Source organism: Vidua chalybeata, chromosome 3 (assembly GCF_026979565.1).
Source record: "Vidua chalybeata isolate OUT-0048 chromosome 3, bVidCha1 merged haplotype, whole genome shotgun sequence".
Classification (NCBI taxonomy): Eukaryota; Metazoa; Chordata; class Aves; order Passeriformes; family Viduidae; genus Vidua; species Vidua chalybeata.
This window is the reverse complement of record NC_071532.1, coordinates 16,692,147-16,716,888: the sequence shown is the minus strand read 5'-3', so window position 1 is coordinate 16,716,888 and position 24,742 is coordinate 16,692,147. Positions and strand designations below refer to the sequence as shown.

At 36.3% G+C, this 24,742-nt stretch overlaps 1 protein-coding gene across 9 annotated transcripts in view; it reads right to left on the bottom strand.

Annotated features, from left to right (window-relative positions):
• The window catches only part of CEP170 (centrosomal protein 170), a 92,241-nt gene that overhangs the window by 65,850 nt on the left and 1,649 nt on the right, over positions 1-24,742 (bottom strand). For 8 of the 9 annotated variants that reach the window (XM_053938769.1, XM_053938771.1, XM_053938774.1 and 5 more), the window contains exons 2-3: positions 3,374-3,485; positions 1,780-1,925 (exon numbers count right to left, since the gene is read on the bottom strand). In XM_053938769.1, coding sequence (XP_053794744.1) covers positions 1,780-1,884 — 105 coding nt within the window. In that variant the 5' untranslated portion in view covers positions 1,885-1,925; positions 3,374-3,485. Of the gene's footprint in view, positions 1-1,779; positions 1,926-3,373; positions 3,486-4,882; positions 4,928-24,742 lie in introns of those variants that run through there. The other variant, XM_053938770.1, reaches the window with a different exon arrangement.

Here is a 24,742-nt window from a genome sequence, read left to right as displayed (position 1 = left end):
CTTTTAGAACAACAGTGTTTACAGGTAGAGATCTGAGGTCTATCAAACATGAAACAAGAGTAGAAATTCTTTTCATTAAGGGCTTTATAATATGTTTTCTGTCAAGCAATTATGAATAAAAGCATTAAATTCTGCTTTCTTTATCATGCATTGTCCACATGCTTTGCAGTAAGAGAACAACCAAGTTGTCAAGAGTGGAAAGGAAGGTCTTGCACAAAGAGCTATACACACAGAACAAGAACACATTAATAGCTTGACTTTGCTGGGTTCCTACCCTCGCAGCACTATGTGGTGTTACAGTCATGCTGGCATGTAGACCTAACATAGCAGCAGGCTAAAAAGAATATTCCTGAAATCCCCAGGCCCCTTGGTTTTTTTTCACTAACTCTGAAGTAAATACACAACAAATAATGTTTGTAAATAACTCAAATTTATTCACAGTATTAATCAAAAGAGGCAGCTACCTTTGAAGGTGAAGTTCTGTAACACAAAAGAATAAATGTTTCACTGTAAGGACTGATCTACTATGGATGGCATAGCAGAGAAGAATGGAGATGCTCCCTTATTTACAGACAACAGTCCTCTAAAACAAGTTACTAGTAAAATAAAAGCATTTTTGGATTATAATCTACTGGGCAGGAACCAGTGGGGTGGGACTTTTTGGTTGTTTCTCTTTTGTTGTTTTGGATGTTGGTGGACTTATTTGTGTACTTGTTTGTTAGGGTTTTTTTAAATAGTGCCCACAAAAATTAGCAAGACATCATACTATCTGTTTTTAAAGAGAAATTAAGATTACTTTCAACTGCTTTCTAACATCACCAATAAAATATCTGAATGCCTTCTGAGGCTGAAAGCCAAATGCAATTTAGTAGAGATACTACATTCTGAGTAATAAATGTAGGATTACATCTCTAAGCACTTCATTTGCAAGTAAGACTCTAATTTGGCCAATAGTGGCTGCATACACAACTTTTGGGAACAAAATCTGCAAAACAAAATATTTTATTGAATGGTAGGAAGGGTTGAGAGATTAGTTTTGAAGTTCCATCTTCTTAAGACCTCTACACTAAATAACAAAAATTTAAAAAGAAACTCCTGAAATACTACCATCAGTCATAAAAAAAAAAATCAGAAAAAGGCAGGTCAGAGGACTACAGCTTTGATAGGGCAAAGTGCAAGCAATATGGCTACATAACAACAGCTACACACATCTAAGAGCTCCAGAAAGTGATCCTCAAAGTTGAGGAAGTTACTGAAGGATCAAGCTATTCTGACTTGTGTATTTTCAATTCTATTTAAACTGAGTCATTCAACTTCCTCAGAGACAGAGAAATACTCTTCTCTACAAATTACATTTTCCTTTGTACAACACAATCAGGGCATGGGGATAGAGTTACATCAAATCATGTGACTAAGTTAGATTACAAGCTGCCAAAAAAAGAAGGCTCCTTTCAAAAGCATCCAGCTCTCTTAACATTATCACATTTTATGGAACAGAGTCTACTTACTTTACTGGTCATATTGCAAAATGTATTTCATCTTCTATCCTTGCATTCCGCATTTGATTTATATGAAGAAAATGTGATTCTCTGTATTTAAGCAGTAACTGCATAATTAACGGCAACACATTTAAACTATTTTTTTTTCTAAGGACACAAAAGATTCTTCAAAACAATTGCTCCCAACATCTGGGGAATTTCTTTTTCAAAAGGAATGCATGAAGCTGGTGCATTAAGTTCATGATTTGAGCAGCTGCACATGGAAGGCTGAAGCAATTACCTGTAACATCAGCTCACAGTCATCTCTTCCAACAAAAATCATTTCTCGTGGCAGCCTATGTCGGGTGCCTCCACTGCTCACCAAAAACCAGGATGTTAAGCTCATTTTCTGCTTAGCTGATAAATCCTTGGCAAAGCTACGTCATCCTGCAGTGAGAAAGAAAGAGAGAGACAGAAATTCATTTTAGTTATTTTTAGCTACAGTTTCTGCTCAGCAAACACTGTGAGCAGAATACAAAAAGCCTCTGAAAATACAGCATTCTCAATAGCATGTACTGAATCCAGCAATGACAGAAAGCGAGAAGCTTCAGATTTGCATACTCTCAGGCTCTGCTTCATGCAACTAGGCAGATTTAATTGGTAACCTTCTGCAAAAGGAACAAACAGCTAGCTAATGCCAAAGTTGTATGTCACGTTGTCAGAAAGCTTTTAGCATTTGACCACTGATTATCAAGATAATTGCTACAATAATGCTTCACAATCACAACCAACAAAGAGTGTAGCAAACATTCACAAAATACAGCAAGTAACTTGCACATGTGTTATTATCTTTTCCTGTGAAAAAGAACGATCTCATCTGATTTTAAGCTCAAGTCCACTGTATATCACCAAATCAAAGGAGTGTTAAATTAATGGAACTTTTGCTTCTCATTTAATCTCAGTTTTTCATGATGAAACATCTATTTTGGAAATTTAACAGTGTGCATTTAGTATTGCAAACAAAGTAGAGCAAAATGAACAAATTAGAAGTTTTCTGTAAGTAGGAAATCCAAATGAAGCATTCCTACAGAACTTTACCATTATTTATCAATAAAAGATACAACATATTCCATAAAACAGAAGAGAAAACCCATAGCTATTTAAAATGTCATAAAAATGGATAAAATCTTTTACGGAAAACTTCACACAATATGATTTACTTGAAACTGGACAAAAATATGATTAAATTTCTCTTCAGAGTAATTCAATTGCTAACAGCTGAAAAAATCTTTAAGAGTATTCCAAATCTCTCTTAAAGAAAATGCAAGCCAAAGCAATTATTTCATTCATTCATAACCACACTGTGTTCATTGAAAGAGAAGCTAAAGAAAATCAAAAGCAACCAGCCAGCTTTTCTCTCAGTACCAAATAGCTGGCATTTCTCTTCTATTTATATGTCAATTAGTGAATTTCTGCAAGGTTAGCAAATGTACTGTAAGTAGACATAAGTATGTAGTGGACTTGAGCATACTCTTGAATAATACTAAGAATTCAGTGAGGGCCTCAAAATGAGGGCTAAAATGGAAACACTGAATAAAATGACAATTCAAGCACTATGCCATTAGACAAACTACTATCAAGAAGATACCACAAATTAGTTAACACATGTAAAGATAACTACGTTTAAATCAAAACAGCATGTGACATGACGAAGAAGATTTTTACAAAACAGTTAATCAAAAGGTGGTAAAATGTACCAGCAGAGCTGCCAATCCAGTTAAAAAAAAAAAGAAATGGAATTCACATGGAAGAATTTAGAATGACTGAATGTGCTAAAGAGCTACTGAATAATAAAGTAAATATGCATTGCAACAGTATTCTATAGTAATACTTACAATAGAATTATCTTTCCACAGCTGTATCACAACACATTCAAGTGCAACACATGTCCACTTAATGTTATCTGACTCAACAGAAGTAATACAGCATCTCTAACATATTTTATTCCTAGAAAATAAAAAGATTAAAATTAAATCTGCAATAACAACGCACTGAAATAAAATTTAAAGTGATGTAGTTACTAAATACGTGTTTTAACAATTAAAATTGATTGTTCAGCACCTTTGAAGGAAATTAATATTGGTATTTTCAATTTAATCTAGTTTAAAATGACAAGATAAACTAGGTCAATCAAATTACATTTTTCAGTTCCCTTTAAGAGAAGAAAAGGAAGTATCACAAACAGCCAACCTACATTCCAGCTTATAACAAGTAAATTAACTGGATGTTTGATAGCAAGCATGCTGTTCAGTATCAAAACTCCTCATTCTGTTTATATTTTACTACCTTCTAAAATTTCCCATCTGTTTATCCTAATTACATTTGCACCATTTGGCCTTGCTGCTCTAATTGGAAATTCATATGAAAATCTCTAAGATTATATAGAAAGAAATTGAAAACTGGAAAAATTTCTTAGTAAAAACTATGTTGTAGTTTCCACAGGTAGACTGACTGTAAAAGAGGAAAAGTATTTTTATTTAAATAAAACAGATAAGTAGGTCAGCAACTAGATCTAGGGAAAAATAAACCAATACTCCAAACTTCCTAAAAATGATAAAGTCTGACAACAAACAGATTAAATTAAGCTGTGTGAAATAATTTTTAAAAATGTATTATACAAAGCAATCACTGCCACACAGCTTGGCAGCACATTTGTAGTTAAAAGTCCATCACCAGTTCTATCGAACTTAATAATGTTGTTGTTTTGAAACAGTTGCTGTCTCAACTGCAAGAAACCATCAACCTAGATACATATTTTATTTTATTCTTTAGAATAAACCAATGCCTTTGATCAGAGCTATGCTGCATTCTGCATAGCAAAACTGGCTGAAAAAAGAATCCAGTAGCAACAGTTGCTTAATACCAGAACAAAAAAAAAAGTGCATTAAAATTTTATATGGAACTGCACACTTATTAGTCATATAGACAGTATGTGGACAATAACATTGCACCCCAAAAAGTTCATGAAGGCTTGCAATGTCTTGAATAAACTGCTGTCTCAAGTACGCTGGCTGTAGTGTTCTGAACAATACAAGGATGAAAGACACTTCACTGCCTAGGAGATACCAAATTAAATTACTACATGACAGATGCAAAATCATCACAAGAAGTGGCTCTTTACAGAGTGTAAATTTAGGTCATGATAATTCTTGCATTGAAATGTTATAGATACTAAAAGGTTACACAGGGTTCAAAAAGCAATTCTTTTCTTTCATGAATGCTTATTATCAATCCTGTTACATGCACTGACACCACTTACAGCTCAGGACGTGCATGCACTGTGCATTTTGAGGGGTTGGGAGGATGCTCTAATGAGGTCCTACCCAAAAACCTTTTGTCCTTACCTAGCCTTTCTTTATGCATGACAGGATATTGTCCCAGACAGACCTGTCCTACTCCAGTACAGACTACGCTTTTCAGATGCAGTATTTACCAAAAATACTTCTACCCTAGAAAAAAAGAATTTTAAATGTTTTATTGAAGCATTCGGTTTTTTTAGTATTTCCTAAAATTGCAGTATTGTGTTTTAGTCTTAAGTCTAGCAAACATTTCATCAAGACTTGATTATTCAAAGCTTCATTCCTGATTCCTGCAAGTTAGTGGCTGAGACTTCTATGGCAGCTGCAAAATATTTCCTCGTCTGCAGAAGAAACAGCATTTTATGGTGAAGGACTATAACTTTCAAAAGACAGTAACCGGCATGTCAGAATGAATATGTGGGTAATAAGTCATTTGAAACAGATGATGCAGCGACAGAGAAATTGGCTGCGTTATCCCTGTAAATAAACTTCACTCCTAAGAACTAAGATCCTGTATTATGCAGCCAAAAGATGGGTGTAACCAATTTCAAATGTCTAAATAGACACTGCCAAGATTAGTTTTGATACTGTCATGTTATTGCAAATAAAAATCCTTAATAATCTCAAATTTGAGCATTTTACGGTCTATGTTTTTGTACTTGCCCGTAACTGAAAACAGCTCCAACTAAAGTTAGTGAACACTGAGACAACAATCCTACAGAGAAACAAAAAACTATGTTTAAAATTTAAATTAAACCTAATATATGTCTGAAATTCCAACTTTTAAGCACTGTAGTCCTCCACATTAAGAGTGAAAATAGTGTAATTTTAATGGTATACAATTATCCTATTACTGTACAACAAATTCTACTTATGAATATTTTAAAACAAAAAGCCCCGCACCAAGCTGAGACACAGTACTGACAAAGTCATAAGCCCTTTATTGCCCATCATTTGCCCTTATAAGTTCCTGTTTCCAGCTGCTAAAGTATTTGCTAAAATTAAGTTTACCTTCTCATACAGCTGCCTAGTAAATTTGGAGAAATTTCTGAAGAAATGACTGAAATATTTCTACAACAATGTTAGAGCAGAATATTCTATGTCATTTTTAAGAAAATGTTAGCTGTACTTCATATATGCAAATTGGTACTGAAATGCGGCAGAAGGCCTGAGTATCAGTTTCTACCTTGTATTATTGCTCTTGTACAAATCCATTCAAATGGACAAAGACAAGCAAGAGGCTTTTGAAAACCTTCCTTAAGTATATTCATTCAACAAGGACAGAGATAAATTCTCTCAACACATCTGTCTACACAGAGGTAGTTAAATAAATTTGTGGAGCGTGCTGTTTTAGTATTATAGCGGCAGTTAGAACAAAAACAAGGCATCTTTTCCCAATACTTTCAACTCATACTGTGTTGAAACAAATTTGAGGGGTAGAAGATACAGAAGAGAACACCACCACACAAGGACAAGACACTTAAACCAGACCTAGACAGATTTTGGAATCACAACTCAAGAAAGGTAAACGTCAGAAGTAAACCATGACAAGGGAGAAATCAGAAATGAGAGCAGTGATGGGGCCAGTAATGACTGCAGAAGACCTGAAGTTGAAGCTGGTAACCAAATCACAAAAAAATGCTGTCAGCAAACAACACTCACTGGAAAAGTGCCTCCCATGACTCCTTTATTGACTATTCAATGTAATAAAAAATACCAGTGCCAGCAGTTCTAATTTTGACTGAAATGGAGAAATCTATACCAAAGAAAGAAAAGACCAAACTGAAGGTAACTTCAACCCTGAGAAACTTATTGTATCCATATAATTGGTATTCAAAAGTAATCTATAAATATAATTGATTTAAACTAAGGAAGCTATAAGTACTAAATAGTACAGTAATATTGTCTACTCTGTCAAACCCTCTGAAGTGGGGTAGTGTAACACACCAAGTGTTCCATGGGCGATCATAATTAACCTACTTACATACATGCATTAGAAAACAACCTTTAACTACATCACCACATATTTTAATCAGGACTCTACCGTACTCAGGTTAAAACAAAGAGCTTAACAGTCAGTTAATCAGTGTTCTTTTTCCTCTCCTCATCATTTGATTAGCCTGTGTCTTATTTACTGCACATCACTAAAAACCTCTCCTGAATTATTAACTTCCTCCTGACTTCATCTGCCATGCTCAACACCACCACATGAGAAACTCATTAACACTTACAGTAAAACCTCCACAAGTAGTTGTAGAAAGGGTTTCAAGTAAATGGAGAACTGTAGAAAGCGTTTTTAACACTGAAACATCTTAATCTTGAATATTTAAGTTCCAAACCCACTAGCATTTCATTTTAAAGTAATGAATGTAATGTAATGAAGTAATTTAGTTTCACACAATATACTGGTATTCAAATGGTCTCATTTATTTGTTACCTCTCTGAAGACCTAATTCTTTAGCAATGTAAGCTTAATACCACACATAGGGTGGCTAGAAAATTAAGACCACTTTTCCAAAGTAAAGGGAAGGGCTCATCTGCCATCACAGAACTACAAAAACAAGAAAATAAGTCATGCTCTAGGATGGCTTCTAAACATTTTATCATGGAACTCATGAAACTATGCTTGGTGCTTTTGTAAGTCTGTGCTGCCTTCACTGCTCACATTGCTGGCATCTCAGAAAGGGAGACAGAGGGCTGCACAAACAACAGCCTCCTGACTGAAACTGTTCTCATCAATTCTTAGGGCCAGTACACCAAGGGGTTTTGTTAAAAAAGAGGATATCTTATGCAGGAAAAAACTCAACAAAAACAGCAAACCCAAACAAAAAAAAAAATAGGAAAGTTGCAGGACTGAAGAACCTTCCACTGAGAGCTGGAATTCAATCTACAGAAGCCATATGCCATGCCACAGTAGTGTGTAATGTTGCTCCTCAAACACTTTAAATAAATAAATATGCATCTAAATTTAAATGGCTTAGGCTAATGATCTATAAAAATATATTTTCAAGTATTTATGACCTTCTGTGCACTCAAGCATACTTCACAAGTGTTGGCCATAAAGGTTAATCAAAATATTCCTTTAAAAGGCTGTTAAAATAAAAGGCAAAGGAAGCATAAATAAGGTAATTTATGCTTAAAACCATTGAAATTCTTCATCAAAATGAAAAGATAAACTCACATACTTAGGAAAAATGACCAAAAATTCCTAGATTTTCAGCAGTTGAACAAACTAGTATTATTATTTTCAAATATTTCACTGACTGGAAAATTCACCTGAACACATCCCTCTAGAAACATTCAAATGCTACATACAGCTCTGAACATGAAACTGTTGCCCTTCTCACTGATATAAAGAAACATTAATATTAGTTATAATGCTCATTAAAATTTTATTAAATTACTGGACAAGCGTGAAACTGGATAGAAAGCATACAAAAAGGTAAAGTGGAAGAAAACAGGTAACTCAAGTGAAAGAAAAGGGACTTATCCATTCAATTTAACTTCCTGCTCAAATGGGGAATAGGACTGTGCTTAGGATAACTGCCCTTATCACTAAACCAAAACATCTCATAAAAAGACGTTGTCTTCTCTCTTAAAATTACTAAGATGTAACTGACAGGGCTTGGAATGATACCCTTGCGTATTCTGCTTCTGGAGTATTTGACCTGTTCCACCTCAGCTCAAATGTCCGAATTTGGCCACAATTTCTTGAAAAACAGATGAAAAAATCATACTGAAGCTTTACAGTATGTCAAAAAGATGTCACTTCCAGTATGGACTGAAAGATGTAGTCATGACAAAATTTTACAGTACAAAAGAAATACTGAGAGCAAAGAAACCTTCTTAATCACTACTCTGTAATACGTTCTCTTTTATCTTCTTTGCCCTCCATGCTTTCAGTCTTGTGGTTGACATTCTTCTACAGCGAGATGGAGGAGGAAAGAAGGCAAAAAAAAAAAAAAGTAAATCTCCTTGAATCTTAAGTCTGAAAAATCCCCAGAACTTTTGTTTACAGACAGAGAACATCTGCTACATCCACTATTATAATTTTTTTTTTTCTAAAAGCTATTTTAAACTTAAGAAGAAAAAAAATAGATATAACTAACAGATGAGAAACAAAAAAAAAAAAAAAGAAAAAAAAAGCAAGAATCAGGACATCAAGTTCAGTCATGCCCCTCACTTCTTTAATTAGAACAATCCTACATAGGTAGATATGCACATTACCTATACTGCCTACCATAAAAGACTAAAACAAGAGTTACAGTGTTGTACCAAATTTACCAAAGTGTTGTACCAAAGCAGCAGCACTGTATTTCTCAGGCAGTCTGTGACTAGGAGAAAGGAAAAGGAGGCAGGGGAGAAGGGGGAGGGAGAGACAGGCAGCCACACCTTCAGCTTTACAGTGGTGCAACAGGAGGGGTAGGCCGCAGACTCCTCAGCAGCTTTTGAGGGAAGAAACTTCCTCATATTTTAATTCCAAAAAAAAAAAGAAAGGTCTTCCAGCTGTGAATATCACTAAGCATAAAGAGATTTCCATCCTGCATTCAAGAGTTTGAGATCTCTACAGAAGGGACCCAGATACTCTTCTTGCCCTACAGGTCACCCCTGTAGGAAAAAGGACAAGAAAGCAGCCCAGCAACAGAGACTGTTGCCTCTGTCAGGCAGCAAATCTGTGCTGTAACATTGCTGCAGCTCTGGGACTGCACAAATATCCTCTCCTCTGGTCCAGGTCAGAATTAGATTCATGTCTATTTTACTGCTGTGACACACAGGAATGGTTGTCAGAACAGCAACTGAAATAGACTTCTTTTTCTGCCAACAGTGCAGCTGCAGTCACAGTTGCTTTGGGGTTTTGATTTTGAGGGACAATGACTTAAAGATCTTATCCTACTCTCCTTTTTATATAATAATGACTAAAAAAAAAAAAGAATCCTGAGATCATGCCCTTTGCTATGGCACCAGTATCAATATACAAATGCTGCAAAGGAATGTATGAAACATAAGGCTTACCTGATGGCTATCAGTCATTTGAATGTCTCACTATGCAAAAAGATCTGGTCCAGTGACAATTACCTGCTGCTATTATTTCATGTGGGTACCACTGATACAGCCAGGAGCAACCAGAGGAGTACCAAGGATTACAGAGCAGTGATAAAGCACTCTGGAACACAGGCAGTTTTCACATCAGTCTTCCCAGTTAAAGGGAAGGGTTGAAAAGGGCCAATTGAATCTGGAGAATCAATATATGGTTACAGGACTGTGCCACAAACAGAGGTTTGGCTACTTAGACCATGGGACTCACTTTGAAAAACCTGGTCTGCTGGAGCACTGCTGGGGTTTATCTATCAGATAAGAGAAGAGTGTCTTTGGACACAGGTTTGCCAAGCTGGTGAAGAGGCCTTTGAACTACAGTTGCCAGGAAGGCATCAGAGAGACATGGTAGGATGGCTCCTGTGACTGGAGTGTTAGAATAGAAAGACACAGAGTCTTTAGGAATGATAGGCAAGACAGAAAGGAAGGGGTATCACCCTCCTTATCAGTAACCAGGGATGGATGAGAAGCTCACTGAGAGCTTAAGGATCAGGATTAAAAGGAGGGCAGGAACAGGTGTCATTATAATGGGTTTCTGCTTCACTCAACCTGTAAGACTGAGCAGATAAGGCACCGTTGATGGACAGACAGGAGTGTCCTCACATTCACGAATCCAGGTCCTCATGGAGGACTTCAACCATCCCAGTACCTGTTGGAGGGATAACACAGCAGGCTATAAGCAGTGCAGGAAGTTTCTGGAATGCATTGATCTTAACTTCATTCTGCAAATGCTAGAGGAGCCAACAAAGAGGGGATGGTGGACCTTGTTCTCACCAGCAAGGAGAGGCTGGTGGGGAATATGAATCTCAAAGACAGCCTTGGCTCCATGGAAGAGTTTGAGATCCTTAGAGCAGCAAGGAGGGTGGACAGAAAGGACAGTCTTCACTACTCTAAGGACTTCAGGAAAGCAGACTTTGGCCTCTTCAGGGATCTTCAGTCTCTTCAGTAAGAGTTGGATATAGCCCTGAAGAGAAGAGGGGTTCAAGAAAGCTCATCAATATTCAAGGATCACATCTTCCAAGTTCAAAAGAGATGCATCCCAACAGAGAGGAAGTTGGGCAGATTTGCCAGGAGACCTGCATAGATGAAAAGTAGTTTCTGGACAAACCCAAACTCACTTAAAAAAGAAGCCTACAGAGGACTGAAGCAAGGATAAGCAGCTTGGCAGAAATACCGTATGAACAGCTACGGATCAGGCGAGGAAAGCTGGTGCCCTAATAGAATAATCTGGCTGGTGATGCCAAGCACAACAAGAAGAGTTTCTTTGGATATGTCAAGAAAAAAAATACTAGAGAAAATGTAGTATTTTCCTTCTCCAGAAGGAAAAGAGTGACCTAGTTACCTGGGATATGGAGAAGGCTGATTTATTCAACCATTTTTTTTGCCCTGCTCTTCACTAGCAAAAGCTCCAGCCACACTACCCAAGTCACAGAAGACAAAGGCAAGGACTGGGAGAACGAAAAAACATCTGCTGTAAGAGATCAGGAAAGAGAGAGAGAGCCTAAAGAAGCTGAAGAGACCACCTTTAGGTCCTATCCTAAAGAACCTGAAGGGGCACAAATCCGTTGAATCTGATGAGAGACAAGCAGGTCCAGAGGGAACTGGCAGGCGAAGTGGCAAAGTCACTATCCTCAAAAGAAAAGTAAATTATGAAGCTATTAAGGGGGGAAAGAAACAACATATCAAAATCCCTAGTAGAAGCTAAGAGATCAAATGGTATTAAGAACAGCAGACTGAAACAACGTACTACACCAACTTGACAAAAAAAATAAAATACTGAATTATCTTTACAGAGAATACTGGCAAACAAGCAGATCCTCAGCCTGATTAGAAAACTTTGCTTAGGACTGGTATTGTACATGAATACAGTCTTACACAATAATCATAAACCTTTATATATATATATATATATATATATATATATATATATATTGTTCTTATAGTAATGAGAAGTACCTGAAGATTTAATTTTTCCTTTTAAGTTATCCTATCTAAACATTAAAACCTACTCCGCTATTAGCCACTAGGATAAAGCCATTAAGACTTGAAAGAATTATCTTGTTTTATTCCTTGTTACCAGACAATAATGACATTTTGCATTTATTAAAGAAACAGCTCATTTTGTATTACTAATCTTTACAATCATTAACAAGAAATCATTTCTTGTGAAAGTATTTCTCTGCAGCCTCCCCACACTGAACAGCAATACTTTCCAAAAGCTGCTTTCAATAAACAGCTAAAATAAAGGCTAATTACTGCTTATAAGAGTAGCTTAATTTATGTTCAAACAATCGAGTGTTCATTTTTTTGTCCATCACTCTCATTCAGATTAAGGAATTGCATAAAAGAAATTTTAAAAATTCCCTATTTCATATGGTCAAAAGAGGTCATCTCTGGAGCGATTAGCATGCCAAGTGTGTTAATAAAACAGTACATCTGATACGTAGCCTTTAGAAACTATTGTGGCAAGCCAGCCAAAGAAATCATAACCAAATCATCTTTAAGAAAAAGCTCCCTGAGATGAAAGCTACAGAAATCCTTCCTTTCCCTCCATTCCAGATCACACTACACTATTGCTGAGATAGTGTAACAGGAAAATAAATAAACAAATACAAATCAGGTATGGCACTTGGGCAGAATGCAATCTTAAAAGAAGCAGTCAAGTCCTCCTCTTCCATTTCCTATTCGGAGTGCCTTCATCATAGCATATTTCAAGTGATTTTGTAGGCTGTGTGTGATGAGGTGGTTTTATTTGCTGTGGCCAAGTACTGACCACAGCCCTGAGCACTACTGAAAAAACAAACAGCATTTTGCAAATAAAACTGGACCTCTTAACCCCCCAAGGGTGGTGATTTCACTTTCCCCAAAATTGTGAAATATACAGAGTTTAGCTTGTGATTCAAGATACTTAGTAAGATTAAATTACGTTCAAGGCAATGCACATTTTTTCTTCCTTCATACTAGGAATTATTTATTTTGTGAGTATGAAAAAAAGTTTACTTTCCAAAGAAAAGGAAGTATTGAAGTAGTTTTAATATCTACCTTTCTCCTTTCAATTCCATTTACTTCTTGACACAATGCATAAGTTTACAGAACATGAAAGCAGAAGTGATGGAGGACAATTCTTGATATCAAAGTTACCAATCCCCACATCCATTCATAGCAATACAGATACATAACTTCAAAAAGGTATTCAATTGTTATTCTTTGCTACACCTCCACTGTAACATGACAAACATTTATCATATTCCACACAAAATATTTGATATATTCTATCCTCTCCCTTATGGAATGCTTTGGAGCTTTTTACAATTACCCTCAACAGCCAAGTCCACAGATGTATTTTTCTTGGAAATACGCTGAGTTGTTTGTTCCAAGATCAGTAACACAAGCCCTACATTAAAAAAAGTTGGATGAACTTATTTTACAAAGCAAGCAAAAAAAGCTCAAACTTTAGCCTTAAAGTTGCAAGAGATGTTTGCTCTAGGAAATCTTCACTGTCTGAAGAGAGGCAGAGTGTGTGTGCATGAACAAAGCATAAAAATTATTCTGTGCCATAATTATGTTGAGCTACATGGATACTCTGTGACGTAATAAACATCAGGACAAGCTTAAAATCAAAATTATTTGAAACTTAGCATGGTAGCTCTGATGTAAAGAGATCTGGGGTTTTTTTCAACATTTTTCAATATCAGACAAAAACATTAAGATTTCATTTTTAGATCTTTTCCTGATAGGAAGTCCTCTTCCTGGAGATTCATATAAAAACTGAGTAGAAGAAGGCTTAAAATTATAAGACTTATATTTTAATTATTTGTTTGGTTCTTTAATCAGAAGCCAAACAGTCCAAAAGAAATCTAATCTTGCAGTTTGGAATATGGCATTTCTTTAATATTTGTGTCCTATCTCTCTTCTTCCCATGAAATGAAACTGAAAGGTACCAAATGTAACAAACACTTTCAATGTATGATCATATAAAAACAGCTGTCAAAACGACAGTATTAGAAATTCAGCAAGACAGAAAGCAGGGTAAGACATATGCACAAATGCTAAGAATACCTGTGGTTTTGATGATCCATTCTACTTATTGCAAAGATTTTAAAATGTAAATAGCGTCCCCACAGAGAAGCTATTCCACATCTGCTTTTGGTGCCTACTCACTCCTCTCCTGTGTGCAGCCAACAGAAATGTAGCTACTAGCATGGTAAGTCTTAATTCTCTTTCTTCTACTATCTCTTATTTATTGAATGTGGTTAAACAGTTAAAAGTGAATTATCAAAATAAACTTTCAGAATTAACACATAGAGTGCATATAGAGCTCAATATATTTATGTAAGAACTTGTTTGAGCAGGTAGATTTCAACCCCTCAACTAAATCACAATCAGAAGTCCTCACTGCTAACTAAGACTATTTTCATGTGGACTTTATAAGCCAGTTTAACAATGACTTAACAAACTTGATTCAGTACACTAGCATATATTTTGCAAAATACTACAACAAAAATCTGACTGATTTCAGAATACTTGGAGACCACTGGAAAATGCTTTTATTAGTATCATACTACAAATATTTTTAAAGGCTATTAAATGAATGGACAGAAATCTGGAGGAATCTATGGGAGGAAATCTATATAGATTTTCCATTGTAAGTTCAATAACTTTTTGCCTTAAAAAAAAAAAAAAAAAAAAAAAAAAAAAAAAAAGGAAGAGATGTTAAAGGGAAGGCTAAATGGGAAGAACTCCAAACTACACATATTTCTCCAAGCACCAAACCAAACAAGAGGAAGTGGTTCTGTAACCCCATCCATGAAAAGGGATCAAGTCATGCTTTTTGTTTGCACTTTAGTGAGTAAGTTTGAAGGCTTAGACTTTGATTAGTTTAAGAACCACCCACACTTATATGGAAGTTACTCATTTTATGTCTCCAACAAAAAGATTATACTTCAAACTCTGTTAAGCTCAGCTGCTGTGTTAAGCAACACTGACTATGCTGCTGCAGTAAAGAAATAATCTTCTGGTTAACCAAAAATATTTTACAATGCTTTAAGATGGAACTAAATATGGCCAAGAGCATAAGAATTTAAGACAGATCAGTATGAGTTCCATTGTTAAAGGCTGGAACAATTCACATCCTGTATTCTTTAAATTGCTCTATGTTTCATAGAATCTTGGAACGGGTAAGGCTGGAAGGACTTAAAGAGTGCGTCATCTGGTCGAACCTCCCTGCTCAAGCAGGGTCATCCTAGAGCACATGGCACAGGATTGTGTCCAGGCAGTTCTTGAGTACCTCCAGTGATGGAGATCATAACCTCTCCAGGCAACCTGTTCCAGTGTGAGGTGCCTGCACAGTGAAGTTGTTCTTCCTCATGTTCAGGTGCAAATCCCTGTGCATCAGGGTTTTTTAAAAATGTTTTCTCCTTCTACCACACAGTTAGCAATTAAAACTCTTACTGAAACCATTTTTAGTTATGTGAGGAAGTAAGGCTTCCTCATTTTGTTTTCAAACATTTTGTTTCCACCAATCATTCTTCGCAACAGCAAGCTTTAGAGAGCTGGAGATTTCAGAGTTACAAAGTTTCAGGAAAATGCAGAGATGAGCAGAACAAGTTCAAAAGAACAAGTCTGTTTTCCCACTAGAAACATTGTGCTACAAGTTCAACAATTCCCAGCTCCTTACAGCCTGCTGGCTGACCTGTGCTCACATGGCTCCTCTGTACTCTCACGGCTCCTTTGTGCTCTCACTGCCTTTGAAGGGCATTTGCCACTCAAGTTATTTTCCCCACAGAACATTGTGGGGAACAGAACAAGTTATTTTCCCCACACAACAAGAGTGAGCTCATGTGCATGTTGAGATTCAGTAGTTTGGGACACAGGACACATCCCTAAGAAACCAAACATTACTTGTTCTCCCGCATGCCATGTTTTTCTATTTTATCCTAACAGGGTTGCTTTACTTCAAATCAAAGGCAAAGCATTTTCCCAATGATGCCAGAATTTCAGAAGTGAGGTTTCTTTTCCCTTTAGCCTTGACTTCACAAGCCATGTAGTATTGCATGCTAGAGGGAGGGAAAGAAAAAAATACAAACATTCCCTGTACTTGGTCCCCAACATGAGCAGGTTAATGACCACCCCGTCCAGGCACACAAGCATTTTTAACAAAATGAGTGCATTATCATGGCATTGCAAGATAAACACACAAGCACCATAATGGATTAAAGAGATGTTTCATCAATAATGGTCCAACTGTATCCATCAATACATTCACAGAAGTTGAACTATACAGTTAGAAAACAGCTGGTCTAGAATATATCAGTAACTAACAACTTGCAATCTTTTGCAGACAGAAAGGCAGCTGAAAAAATAAAAGAATACTGAATAATCATGACAAAACAATTAGTCTTTATTATCTGTATTATCATTCTAAGTAGTTAAAAAACCCTCTATGAACAACAGAGCTCCAAAGACTGATTTTTATTCAAAATTTATCCTCAACTTCAAAGTGCTTTTCAGATATTTTTGCAGATTTGGTTAGAGAGAAAGAAAACACATTTTCAGATTCTGCACAGCTTTTAATATTTGGTAAAATTCCAGTGTATGCAGAATTTATGAGAGGGAAGCAGCCTGTGCCTAAGTTTTACTAGCTGAATTGGGGAAGATAGCTTAATTAAATTTAAAGATATAAATATAGGAACAGTATGGGATGTGAAATTTATAGAGTGGCACCTCTTCCTTATTAGCAGCTCCTGCATACACATTTGTATTGCAGCAAATCTCAAGGAGCCTACTTTGTGTGAAGTACCTTGTGTTCCCTGCATCTGCCATGGAGCAGGAGTTACTATGCAAAATTAATATATACTATCTAATTCATATGTACTGACAACACTAATACACAGATTAAGATATCCTGTCATAAGTTGCTTGCATGCCCAGAACTTCACAGCATTGACTTATTTTCAACCCTAGTGTCGAAGATTCAGTGGACAGGCAAAGGGGCAGTTTTAAGCCTCACCAAATAAATGCTAAAGTGAAGGAGCTGCAGTTCCACATTAGCTCAAGCCATTTCCCTGCTGTCAGGATCCCAACCCTCTCGCCCCGTCCCAACCACAAAGTCAGGACTTCTCCCTTTGCCGCAGCTGCAGGCCACACGTGCCTGTGCAGCTGAGCTGGGCTATTTCAATGTTCAGCTCGCCACAGAATAACTCTTGTGCTCTTCTCCACTCCCATAAACAAATGAATGGTGCCCAGAAGCTACACACCAGGGTAGGACCAAAGCAAAAGGGGTGAGGCTGTGCAGGTGAGAGTGGCAGAAAAGGGGAGAACAGGGCAGGACCAGGACAGCCAGTTGCAAGCTCCGCTGAGGCCGCTACGAGAACACAAGGCAATTACACCCTAAGCCTCACATGACTTCTTATATTTAGACAAATCTATAAGAACTGTAAGGACTATTAATATAGAATCACAGAATGGCTTGAGTTGGAAGGGACCTCAAAGATCACCAAGTTCCAATCCCCCTGCCATGGGCAGGGGCACATTCCACTGACCAGGTTGCTCAGGGACCCCTCTCGCTTTGAACACCTCCAGAGATGGGACATCAACCACTTCCCTGGGCAACCTGTTCCAGTGCTTCACCATAATTTCTATTCAAATATAAAGTAGGTTTTCATATTTACTCATTACATATTGTAACTATATACTTTGTAAAATGTTTCAGTGTGTAATTTTATTCTTTTTCACTTGCTCAACCATGTTTTATAACACACCCAATGATCAAATCTTTAGTTTCTCATCTCATGATGCACTAATGCAATTGGTCTTCTAAATCTGTTTTAGATCAGTCACCCCTAATGTGAATAAGTATCATGAATAGAAAGGAACAATTCCTATGGAAAGAACTATATAAATAAAACAATACATGGACATTATTGAATAAATTTTTTTGAAGATCGATGACATTGTCCCCCAAAAACCACAATAGATAAAAATAGCAAGGCTTAATGCTTTTCTTGGCTTTGGAATGAAACTGCACAAAGGGAAAGACTCACAAAATCCAAGAACTCAAGGATCTTAACCTCTTTAAACTAGTGTTGTCCCACTGTGCTGTTTGAATTAATTTCATTAACCATGCAAAAAATAGTAGTATGTTTGATAATATTCATACTTTTTAATGAAAGTAAGGGGTTCCATTTGCCTCAACTGGACAATGAATAACTCATGACTTCCTGGTTCACTCCCACATCTTGATGGTTCAGCCTTTATTTTTACTACCACATTTCAGAAGACTTTACTACATGCTATAGTCTGTCCAGACAACATCAAAAGAAATTCATCTTGTTAGACATTCAAGTAAATACCCAGCTATATTAGCCAAACCAACTGAAAATGGTTATTGTGGGGGATACATGAATGAGGTAAGTAAAATTTAAGACCAAAAGCAATATCAGAAACTCTGTCAAAAATTTTCTCACTTCTTAACAAACTAGAACTCAAGCCCTGATGAATTAAAAAAAAAAAAAAAAAAACTTTAAAACACTTCAACTACATGCAGGTATTGAAAGGTGAGTGAAAGGTTGTCTTAGTTCCTTGTTCTGTTATAAACAGTGACCTCCTCAAAGCTAGTAACCAGGCAGCACTTTGAAACAAGCCTTGTGCAATGACAATCCTCCAAGAGTTCAATACAAACCAGATTCTGGAGTGTAAGTCTGCCCTAAGGGGGAAGTGACTGTTGCTGTTTGCAGCTTCAACAAGGCAACACCTAACAGATTTAATGTTGACAGCTGAAGTTGCCAATAAAGTGTGCTAAAGAAAATGCAATCAGGCCACAAAAATGGAGAAAAGCAAAGTGTGTTTGTTTAATGGATGGTAGAAAAATTACACATCCAGTATGCAAGACAATTATGCATTATTTAGAAGTTTCAAATACTAGACAAAGTAGTATTTATTTCAGGAAAATGGAAAAAGAAAATATTGGTTAATGACAAGCATTAAACTTCCTACAGTAAGCTAAACAACATAACGCAATTGCATATATTATTGCATATTATTATAGATAAGAATTATACTGGGTTTTGTGTTGCTATGTAATAACAGATCTTGCCATACAGAGATGTAATCTGCAGCACCTGAAGATCCATTGACTGCACTAAGACCTGGGGCAAACAGAAACTTACCCATGCTCAAGGAAGCCAAAAATAAAATTTGGAATGAGAAAAAGAGCCAACAAAACAAACAGGGTATAAAGATACAGCACAAAGTGGCAAGCTATGATTACAGATACAATGATAAATTTTCTGCAATGGCTACCTTATTTCAAATATTGTTATTGTCAAACTTAAAAAATAATTTAAAAAAAGTTTGTGACATATCTGGGCCCTCAAGTGATTGACTCAATTTATGTCCAAGCTTAAGTTCAACCTGACTTTTTTGTGTGAATGTATTTGTCCATTGCTTATTCTTGGTGTTCTTTTTTTCTAGTTTTGTTTTGGTTTTGGGTAGTGTTCTTCTTTCAAATACTTATTCTTTTTCATAATATTCCTATTGACTATATCCAAGCATTCCTTTTCACTAATTCCAGTTCTGTGCCAGCAACATTATCTTTCTTACTGTTCTCCAGCTAGGACAAAAACTGAAGAGAACAAAGCCACATAGTACTATCTACGGAAGAAGAAAAAAAAAACCAGTACTATCTACAGAAGGAGAAAAAAAGCATGTTCATCAAAAGCCTCGTTGCAGCTCCCCATAAAACAACTGCAGACAATTCTCTCCATCAGGAATCTGTTTTCAGATAAAAAACACTCATATGCTTCCAATCCATTTCAGACCTTGATGAGTTCATGCTTCTTTCTGATATGCTACGTAATATGTATCTGTAGGACTGATAGTGGGCATGCAATTGCACATCTCAGAAGAGCTCTCAGCCACAAATAGTTAGGCATAGGATTCCTTGTAATATATTAGGACTGGAGCTTATCTAAAAGAGATCACAAGGTGAATTTAAAAGCTGATTAATTAAGATTTAATTCATTAAAAATATGCTACGGAATTTGTGATCAAAATGCTAAGACTTGAAACTAAAACACTTATCTAAACGAACAGGCAGGAATTATGGCATACTTAGAACTAATTAATTTCACTAAGGCTGTTCAAAAATCTTGATGATTTAGTCTACAATGACTTCAAAATTAAGGCTCCACCCAATTATCACCAATCTGGCCCAATAAAATAATCAGAATGATGTTTAAATGACTATGAGAGCATGATGACTGAGTAACACTTAGAAGAAAAACAGTTTTTGAAAAAGACCTTTTATTATGTTTATCAGCAAGAACTGTAAAAGTAAAACAAACACAAAATGATCACCAAGGCCAATATTATCTGTAACATGAAAAGAATATACAGGTTCCATAATTCTTATGTCAACAAGTTGCTATCATTCTTCAAACTCTTTGCTAATGCAAGAGCTAAACAACAAGTTCTGGGTTCTCAGTGGCTCCTTAAAGGCTTCCTGACTAATTTCTGCTTAAAATTAAAAAAAAATATTTGTAATAGCCAGTGTTACAGTCAACTTGAAGATAAAATTCAAGCTTGTGTTTTTGACTAGTGAATCACCTCAAAAAGTCATTCCTACAAGAAGGGTTTCACCCTCATTTTACCTGACTATCCCCTCTGGAAACCAAGTACAATAAAAAGAAAATATGACCACTTAAAGAAAGAGGAGATGAATGACCAGAAGAGGAATCATCATTAATCTCACAAAACTGGGACAGCTTTTTTGCTGTAAAAAAAAATTGTAGAAAACCAAGATTTTAATTATTTAATTAAGCTGATATATTGCTGAACATGAATTAAAAATTAGGTCATTTTTACTGAATTGCCTTTTCAAGACTCAGTTGAGGAAATGAAGACCAAGTGGAAGGAACAATCCTGAACAGAAACTATACCTGACTCAAAAGTTTGAAGGAGAAAATAGATGGGAGACTAGCAATGCCTCAGCAGAAACCAAGAAATGTTGCTTGCACTCTTTTCAACTCTCCCTTAGCACCAGGTTATACCTATTCTTGGAGAAAAGAAAATGGGTATAAGTCAGAAAAAAAGGTGGCCATTTTTAGGAAGATTCCAAAGGAAAAAAAAAATAAATAAAACTACAATAAAACTACAATATTACCCTTTAAGTGTTTTTGGTTTAGTAAATTAAATGATGAAGTTAAGTAGAATAATTCCTGACATCAAGATTCCTGTGATGTTCCAGTTCCATAGGACTAAATAATCAGCTAGGACACAGGGTAAAGAGGAGAGAAGGTAGGATTAATGCAAGCAGGAAGTAAGGATGTTCATGAGAAAACCGAAAAGGTATCACGACACTCTAACTTCCTGCATTTTTCTTCCTAATTCTGAAGTGCAATCCACTTCAAGAAGACAAATAAGACAAAATTGAAAAGGCTTTGGTTTTGAACACAGAATAGAATGCATATTTAGATGGGCAAATATTTGCAAATGAATAGAAAGATCATCAACAAAATTATTTGGGCATGTAATTTTGAGGGAAAAGTTGCAAGTACATCTGATTAAATGCACTGAGTGTATTACTACTTTCAGGCCATAATGACTTGCTAATGGATTGATTACAAGTTTTTCCGTATACCACAGCTGAAGACTAAGTAAATACCCCATGCACAAAGAAACATCTTGGAAATGCCAGGGAGTGGCACCACTTCTGTTATTATGTCTCTGAAAAGCTCAATAATTGCAGTTCTTCCTGGAAAAAAACAAAATGAGCAGAACCAGAATTTTATTTGGAATGAAGTACAAAATGAGATCTGGAAAATGCACCACACAGAAGTCTTCTTCAGAAGACTCAGCTATTTGTCAAGGACAATACCTTTTTAAGTTTCACTGACTAGATCAGAATATAAAACATTTTAGTTCAAAAGAATGTAAACAGAAGACCCTATTACAAGAACACCAAATCTTGCAATAAAAGCAGCAAAACCAACCAAAGGAGCAAGAGAGTAAGAGGGTTGCAGTTGTTGGATCTGAATCAGCCCACCAGTGGATGATGCCAAAGCTCTGAAAAGCACCTAGCTAAGGAAAAATCTATTTTTTCAATAACAGTTTCTCAGAGGAGAAAAAGAGAAGGAGAAACAAAGCTGGGATTTGCTGGGCTCACATGTGAAAAATTTATCACATACTATTCAAGGAATAAAAAGAAAAACTATGTTTTAATCTCTGTTTTGAATTTAAAAACCCACCCTTTCTCTAAAACCCTACCTACTAGCACCTTCCTACAATTCACAAAACCCACATACTTCAAAACTAGTAAATAGGAGAGACAAAACTATGAAAATACTTGAAAATTTACATGCCTAAATCCCATAAAGGAGAAGATACCAACATTAGACTGGAACAAAAATCCTGCTTATCCTAGTACAAAGGCCACAATGCTTAACAGAACTACTCATCCTCCCTCTTTTAACATTTACTTTCCAGAAAAACTTTTTTTTTTCTTCCAGCAATAGTTTCTGAATGTTTAGTCTGTGGCTGCGGACATTTTACATATCAAGGACCTCAAGTAAAGACTAACAGAACAAACCCAGTATCTTAATTTTTTGTTTTCTTGGATTAAGACATAACCTACCTCCTGTCTGACCGCAGTAGCCTGCAGTGGTGCAGGGGACAGCCATATAGGACAGTAAAGTAGATAAAATGTATCTTTGTATCCAGTGCTACTGGAAAAATGAGTATTCCCCTCTTCCTGCCTTGACACTGCTGACCCCGTTCTGTGTACTTGCTCTGGCACTCATCTGGCCACACAATAAGATAATTCAATTTGCTAATCCAAGGGAGGAAGGGAAAAAAAAAAAAAGAGCAAAACAAAAAGAAAAGAAATAGTGTTCTTCTGGGTTATTGGAGTGAATTAACTTCTCATGTACTTCGTAAACTACCAGAGTCACTGCAACAAAGCAGTGCAGCCATGCTGTACCAAACCCAAAGAGAAGGGAGTAACTGGGAATCTCCACACAGAGCCATTAAGATAGGAGAACAACTAGTCAGCCTCTTCAATATCCACTCCACTCCCTTACTTCTCCTGCACAATCTAAGAGCTGGCAGGACTCTTCAATTTCAGTGACGTAGCACTGAGTATGTTCCCAAACAAAGGTCTCCCCTTTGAGAGACACTTAATTATGTCAGCAACCTACTAAAATATAATTGTGGCTTTTATTTAAAACCTCTAGGAGAAGCTGGTTTTGACATATGATAAAAAATTATATATACTAATTTAAAACATAAGGGTTTTTTGAAGGTCAAACACAATTTTAACTCAAAAGATTACTCTATCCATAAACACACCTGTAGAATAAAAACAGCCTCCCAGCTTTTTGGTGGTAGAGTCAGAGAAACTAAACTACAAGATAGAACTAGGCATTTGCAATTTATTTTAGTATTTTTTAATATTTTATTAATGTATAAATGTACAACAGACACACATGAAGTCGTTTAAACAACTCTCTTCCCACCCTTATTTGCATGCATTCTGTTAATCACATACTACTTTTTGCCATGACACCTCCCCCATTCAGCATCCTAGGTGGACTGTGATCCAGAGAAACATTAGCACTGAGCACTGAAGGAAGCTGCTCTCAGTAGACCAGTCCCTCGAAAATGCATGGATACACGCAAGGATCAATACCAGAACGGAAGACATGCAGGCCTCTGGTGAAAGCATTACAAACCTAACAGACAATGAAAGGCCCCCACAGGCTCAATTAGTGCAGTGAAGATGTGCACCTTAGAGGAGATACACACATCTAACCCCAGCTCCCAGCTAGCAGACTTGAAGCTCCATCCCTCAGTCACAAATAAATTCCTTTTCTCAAATTGCAGTCCCTTGGTCACAACACAATCAATTTTTATTACGTTATGCATTTCTTCAAAGAGGGGGAAGTGCCATTGGGTCCTTTTACAATCTCACAAGTGCTAGAAGCAGAGAGAATTTATTTGTAGAAAACCTCCTATCTGCATGTATTCCATATCTGATGTCTTTAGAATTTTCTAAAGGAAAACCAGAATTTCACAGCTTTTCTTTGCTTTCTAGCTAAAGTAAAAACAATCTGTTGTATCTCACTTCCATTCTGCCTGCAAAGCTAAGAAAAGCAGTGCTAACATGGAAACGGTCCTGTTAGGAGAATCAAGGAGATACTATGGTATCAATATACATTAAATACCTTCTCCCTGCAATGCCAAGAACTGGAAATGGTACTGCAAAATCAATTTCTGCAACTACTCATGCCTTGGGTTTCATTCCAGGCATTTGAGGAAGCTTCTAAGCTCTCACCTACAACTGAACATAGACTTTTCCAGTTCATTTTCGTAATCTGGAGCTTTTCTGGCTTGTATGTTATCAACAGAATTTTTAAGAAATTTTGCTTGTCAAGTCCATTACAGCAGATGAAACTCAATATAGAAATCACCTTTTTTTTTTTCAAAAGTCAGATTAGATATGGGAAATACTCATATGTCAAAATCACTCCCCAAACAATGCACTGTCATGCCAAGGTTTAGTAACAACTTATAAGTCAGATGGTTTGTCTTCAAAAGAATTAAAGAAAGCATTTTAATCTGATCCATTCCAAATAACTTCAAGATTCTTGAGATTTTGACAAAATTCTTTGTATCCCCAGCTGCACTACTCTATTCAGCCAGCCTTCCTAACCTCCATCAGACAAAGGGCAAAAAAAGCCAACAAGAACAGAACATTTACATGAAAGTGAAAAAGTGTTTAAAAATGTGATAATCTAAGAGTGAAGGGAGATTCTT